This window comes from Carassius auratus, unplaced genomic scaffold, assembly GCF_003368295.1.
Source record: "Carassius auratus strain Wakin unplaced genomic scaffold, ASM336829v1 scaf_tig00215205, whole genome shotgun sequence".
Lineage (NCBI taxonomy): Eukaryota > Metazoa > Chordata > Actinopteri > Cypriniformes > Cyprinidae > Carassius > Carassius auratus.
In genome coordinates this window covers 706,921-713,370 of record NW_020527982.1, presented here as the reverse complement: position 1 = coordinate 713,370, position 6,450 = coordinate 706,921, and the positions used below count along the sequence as shown (strand labels likewise).

Genomic DNA, 6,450 nt, shown 5'->3' with positions numbered 1-6,450 from the left:
ACTGTATTGGATATGAGGATGTATTGCAGGCTACTGCATTGAATGTGGGGAGGCTTTCATGATGTTGACGAGTTTGCACAGCATCTTCCTCTTGGTCACCATCTTCAGTGAGTTCAATTTAGTCCCCGGTACAGAGCCAGAAAGCCTGCCTCCCTCAGCGTTTTATCTGTCCTTTTGGATCTTCCCCTTTAATGCTGTTTCCCCAACACACAAACAGCACTTGCTACCACAGTCCGATAGAACAATTCTTTTATGGTACCGTGGAACTGCATAGTGCATATCATTATGTAGAGTGACCTAAACCTTCTTATTATTACAATTATTTGTTATTTTATCACTGTTGTCGTATTGTGTTTTTTTTTATCGTGATACTTGTTAATATTTAGATTATATTAATTGTATAAAATAATTATATATCGATTAATAATGTATTCTTTTATTTTATTTTCACATTTACGACCCTGAGAACGCGTCGGGAATTGCGCGCTCCCGTACTTCCAGCCCGGTTTCCATCAGCTGTCCTTTTACTCATCTCTTTCTCTCTTTCTGTGCTTCCCGCCCACGCACGTGCTCACCTCTGCGTTCTGATTGGATGAGCAGGAAAGCGATGAGCTCATATTGGTTAAAAATAGCTTCACGCGCTGGGGCTAAAAATAGGCGCGTATATAAACCCTGGCGTTTGAGTGAGGCTAGCTGCACTTACGCAGCAGTAGCAGGGAAGGTTGAAGCTCTCCGAGAGATAGAGAGAGGGAGCGGGAGAGAGAGATTGCGAAAGGGCGGTGGCTCCTTTTCTCTCGGTCCCGTGTCACGGCGCAGTCTTTCACAAGACAGACAGAAAATGGCAAGATGTCGAGTTTTTCAGCCAGCCTGGCTCTGGGTGTTGCCCGCTGGGGGTGGGGGCTGAATGAGTGTTTCCTTCCTTCCTCAACAAGTGGGGTTTTTTTCTCCATCTTCAGTTAGATAAAAGAAGGCTGTGTTATATTGCATAATATCCGAGAATTATCCAAATAGACTGTCATTAATCATATTGATAAATATAGTTTGGAGGATTTCATCAAGCTGTTCTGAATCCCGCATTATCCAGTGGGTGGCAACTCAAAATAATTCCAGCTCCTCTTTACTAAGTTTTGAATTAGAAAGCTCTCTCAGTGTTGGCTGGAGTACAGAGGCTTAGTCATCAGAGTAAAACAGAACATACTGTTCACTAACAAAACGAAAGCAGTTAAACTTTCATTCCAGTAATGTGAAGCAACCGTCTTGTCACCTATTGAGTCTTCATGACCCCCTAAGTCTCTTTTTCCAGACAAATTCTATGAACAGATTATGATGTCACCAATCTACATTTTGTTGGTGTGTAAATGATTTTACACCAGGAGCTAACTCGAGTTCTTTACTGTATGCATGTGTTCAGTAATTGGTGATTATGAAACAGCATAAATATCCACACTTTTGCTGAAAAAAAAAAAGTCATATGTCATCATTCACTAATAATCTATTAATATGATGAATTCTATTGTACAGACTTATGAACATTATTCATGATTGCTTCTGCAATTAGCCTCAATGATCACTGCAACATCCGGTGCACCGCAATGTTTGGAAATGATGAGTAAACTAAACAGAAAAATTACATCTCAAGGATGTGTTACAACACGACAGAGACAAATGTTGATGCAATCCTCCTTTGCTCTTAAAAGTATTTACAGCGTCTAGATCTCATAACTAAAATGTTGTTTTCATATAATATCCTAAAATATCACATTTACTATAGTTGAACATTTATTAAAAATATAACAAATAGTTACCTACTACTAGTTTGTTAGTGATAATACTGTGCCAAATTTTAGCAGAAATGCATAGGCAGTATGTGTGCATGGAGTCCATTCATGTCTCTGATTAACACATCCTTTATTTCATAAAAAAAAAAGAGAAGTGTGAACATTCTTTAAAATGTCTACACTTTATGAATAGCAGGTTTGTAGTAAGTAAATAACAGAAGTGTATTGTTTTGGTGAACAACTTTTTTTTGTTAGTATCATTTACATTCTGCTAGTTTCTGAAGGTTTACACATGAATCTGATCATTCTCGCTCTCATACACACACACACACACACACACACACACACACACAAGCACAGGGTTGCTCTTTATAGAACATCTTTTATTACACAAGATTACCAAGTCTAGTTTACAAATAGTTTCCAGTCCTGAATGTGTGTACATATAAATACACACGTTCATATATACAGGTATGTATACAGCTCAACCCCCTACCCACCCCATGCCCCTTTTTTGCTTTAAAAGAGCTATTTTGTACTTTTGTTCTAAAATCCCAATCTTGCCCTGATCTAAAAGAAAACCTTAAAATCATTCATACATACAGAAACAATCAAGTTCAGCCCTGTTTCACGTTGCAGAAAATAAGCCCAGCATATGAGGGATGGGCTGAAGTATTGATTGGCAGCTCACAGGATCACACCTTTCCAATCAGCCAACAGGGTCACATGACAGCATTTGGTAGATGGGCAAGCTTGAATGATACCACAAATTCAGGTAAAGTATCAATAAAAAAAGTCCCATTTGTCCAAGATTTCTTAAATACTGATAAACATCTCCATGACTAAAAATATAAGACCAAAAGGGGGAAAAAAAGAGACAAAACAAAGCTTTTTTTCTTTTCTTCTGGGATCAGTCTCAAAAGCATTTGGCGAAACGTGAGGGGGGTGTATGACTGTGTAAATATGAGTGTGTCCCTCACACACACACACTCTTTCTGAGGCCCAATACAGGCACAGAGTCCAATGGCGAGTTTTCACAGCAAACTGCATTTGTTGCCCTTCTTTCCCCTGCGTGCCTGCAACGCCGCTCTAGTGGCCATTTCAAACACCTCCCGTACACCATCTTTTGTTTTGGCTGAGCACTCCATGTAACCAAATGCTCCAATCCGATTGGCCATGTCTCTCCCTTCCTCTGCTTTAACAGGCTCCTATTGGACAGTCAACACAAAAACACACTCAGTACAAAATATCTGTGCCTTGATTTTGTTTATCCCAATAGTAAAAATTATCTAATATATAAACTTACAACTAATAATCTTAAACCATCCTTTAGAAGAGTGACAGTAAACATGTTATTCCTGGGCAAATACTCCGTATATGTTTACCTGCTTCATCTTGGTCAGCTCCCTGCGTGTGTGTTCATCATTCCGCAGGTCCTTTTTGTTGCCGACGAGGATGATGGGAACATTAGGACAAAAGTGTTTCACCTCAGGTGTCCACTTCTCTGGAATATTCTCTACACATAGGTCAAAGATCAAAGGTCAATTCTGAAGTTTTAACACAGACTAGAAGTCAGCTTTATTAGAAAATAGAAAAGAAAGTGTCATGAGAGAATGTCCGTGTAAGAAAGGAACACAAACAATAGACCAAAGAGAGTATCTTTACCTAAACTGTCAGGACTATCAATAGAGAAGCACATAAGAATGACATCAGTGTCTGGGTACGAAAGAGGACGGAGCCTATCATAGTCTTCCTGTCCTGCGGTATCCCAAAGAGCAAGTTCCACCTATTGGACAAAGAGACACACTGAGCTCAAATGCACATCAGAACACCCAAACCATCAAAAAGGACAGATGGAGGTGCTATCAGGATCTTAAGCTAAATAAGGACAGTGAATCAGGTCAATATTTTCACATTAAAGTCACTTCCAAGAGCTCCAAATACATATTTAGCCTATTAAACTAGGTTTTGGGGCTTACTTGAACACATGGTCCTGCAATAGTCAATAATTTGACCTTAAATGAGCCAAACTTTACTGAGAATCTGCATTTAACAACCCATTATTTGTTTAACAAGCATAAAATGACCTCAGTGAGTGAAACATAATTACAAACAGCAGGAACAATGATATTTATGCACACTGTATTTCTCAAGTGTGTTTTGCTCACCTGTTTGCTGTCAACCTCAATGTCGGCGACATAGTTCTCAAACACCGTGGGGACATAGACTTCGGGAAACTGATCTTTACTGAAGACGATAAGCAAACAGGTTTTACCGCACGCTCCATCTCCTACAATCACCAGCTTCTTGCGAATTGCTGCCATACCTACAAAGGACACACAAACACGGTTTAATTCTGCAGCATTACACTGGCAGTCATCTTTGCAGCAGCAACTGGAATAATCGCCATAGCCATAATGTTGGAATATTTCATTTTTCAATGTCACTTGCTACAGAACAAAAACTATAATATGAACGATGTCATTCATGGTAGTCCTCTACCATTATAAAGTCCTGTAGATACACACCAACCCATGCCTCAGGCCCAGTAATAAAAGTCCTCAGTGGGCTCATCACAGCCAACGGTGACATCCGACAAGCCTTCACCAGAGTCATTTCAACATGACCACTGCAGAACCAACTCATCCGATCACATCAAAATGACACACCACTTCATTTTCTGATCCAGAACAGCCGTTTAGATCTGGAAGTGTCTGTTAACTGGGCCAGATGTCTTTGAAGTGCAAGCTGCACCCCAGTGGCCAAGATAAAGCTGGCAGCTACAGAACAGAGCCCACATTATTGATGAACAGGCCCGTGGTGATGAGAGAAGCTCAGATGGACAATAGATTAAACACTGACACACACACAAGCAGCAAAGCTGAAGATCAAAGTCTAAAAACCAACAGAAAAGACAAAGCCTCCTCACTAAAGATCAACTGTTGGTTCTGTTTTCCATTTGACCCACTATATCAAAAACTTACATCGGTGTGGTATATTCTCACCACTACTTCATTGTGTCTACCCAAAAGGAGACACAATGTGCATTATTATGAGATGTTGTGCAGGCCTGGGTAACAGGCAAGAATACTCCACCCCTTAAGATGAATCTGATGTTTATCAGCAACTATTAAACTAGAACTGGAAGTAAAAAAGTAAAGACTTCATTGGGTTGTCTGTGGGCACATGATTTTGGGACCTCCTTGCCAACTGCATGACAACAGTAAGGTTAGTGAATTATTCAAAGTGTTACAGATTAGTCTGGATGGCACCTATTGACTCAATGAAACTTAATATATGAAACAAGAACTTTCAGTATAAAATGTCTATAAAATCACTTGACACAAATATTCACATTGCTTTATGAAAGATTTACCCTGAAATGTCTTCTGCTCATGGCATGCGGTCATGGAAATTGTAAATAAGGCCCAATGGGAATTTCAAACCACTATATGGGATTATAGACCCATATTAATAGTAGCATTACTCACTATGACTTCTAACAGTCACTGGGAAAATGCAATGCATCAAAACAAAAGACTGTTACTATATCATAGCTAACTGAAAAAAAAATTGCTTGGGTCATTATATCTGACTGCCTGTACTGTTGTTTCCAATAAATAAATAAAAACACAATTTCTAAACGCTGTTTAAGACGAAACTAAAGCAAATCATGGTAAATAATCAGAATAAAAAGATAAAGTTATTTGTGCTACCAAATAAAACAACGCCAAAGATGAAACGTATTACGTTACATTTCAAATGTTCAATAATCAGATAAATCACAGGGGTTAATAAAACATGCACCAATAAGATTACAATCTCAACAATTTACATTAATCACAGTTTATGAATCCTATACTTATTTTAGATTACTAATATTGTTAATTTAAATAAATACTGAAAATCACTTAAGAACAATGACAGTTATAGGCAGATAAAATCAATAATCCTCCAGTTACGTCTAAATCTGAGATTATCCGCGTGTCTGGGTCGAGCTTTAACGTTAGCTCTCCGCTTCAAATCAACAAAGACAAACAGCTTCACCACATATATAACTGTTATATGGAATATCGAATATATTCACGACCAAACACTTGGGTGTAAACTTTACCGCTTTCCACATACATTTCAAAAGTATCTTCCATGTCTAAATACCTGGATACATTTCTTAAACGGTTTTAAAAATCTGGACGCTGAGGGTGAGTTACTAACGTTACTCCCGGCCGGCGGTTGCTTGCGGAAGCGGCGAATGGTCAGTCGCTGAGCGCTTACCTTTCACTTTATCAAAAAAGTAGTTTTAAAACAACCAATCCGCAGCGAAATGGGTTAATAACGTTTATGATATCCATATAAACGCAGAGACGTGAAGAAAAAGTAATCTTACTTGCAGTTTAGATGGCTAGCCGTTTTGTTTTATACCAACGGTGGAGCTCCGTCGCCTCTTCTGTCCGATACAATAAACCGTTGACGAGCACGCGCAGAGCGCGAGCATTCAGAAGGGGGAAGGGATTGCGTGCACGAGCTCGAGCCACGCCTGCGCGAGCACGTTGAAGAGAGTTTATTTGGCGTTGGATGAATGAGTCATTATGAGTGACGGACCACCATAACCTCCAGAAGTCAAGTTTTGTTTTATATATGAAGTTAAAAACTATCCTGTGTGTGTCGTTCA

At 39.2% G+C, this 6,450-nt stretch overlaps 1 protein-coding gene across 2 annotated transcripts; it reads right to left on the bottom strand.

Annotated features, from left to right (window-relative positions):
- Nucleotides 1-2,140: 2,140 nt before the first annotated feature.
- On the bottom strand, nt 2,141-6,306 carry LOC113093934 (rho-related GTP-binding protein RhoA-B-like). 2 transcript variants are annotated; one of them, XM_026259535.1, is made up of 5 exons: nt 6,166-6,306; nt 3,947-4,104; nt 3,444-3,564; nt 3,164-3,294; nt 2,141-2,986 (listed from the first exon to the last, which is right to left on the bottom strand). In XM_026259535.1, exons 2-5 carry the CDS (start codon nt 4,100-4,102, stop codon nt 2,813-2,815), a joined length of 582 nt encoding a protein of 193 aa, XP_026115320.1. In that variant the 5' UTR covers nt 4,103-4,104; nt 6,166-6,306; the 3' UTR covers nt 2,141-2,812. The 2 variants fall into 2 exon arrangements, with proteins under 2 accessions (XP_026115320.1, XP_026115321.1); XM_026259536.1 differs by having other exon boundaries at nt 6,054-6,174.
- Nucleotides 6,307-6,450: the final 144 nt, after the last annotated feature.

Bases quoted from the DNA above. Each gene is read 5' to 3' on its own strand.
- LOC113093934 (XM_026259535.1), bottom strand. From the start codon at position 4,102: ATGGCAGCAATTCGCAAGAAGCTGGTGATTGTAGGAGATGGAGCGTGC. The intron at 3,565-3,946 runs GTGAGCAAAACA...TTTGTCCAATAG, and splicing joins TTGAGGTTGACAGCAAACAG to GTGGAACTTGCTCTTTGGGA. The intron at 3,295-3,443 runs GTAAAGATACTC...ACCTATGTGTAG, and splicing joins TGATAGTCCTGACAGTTTAG to AGAATATTCCAGAGAAGTGG.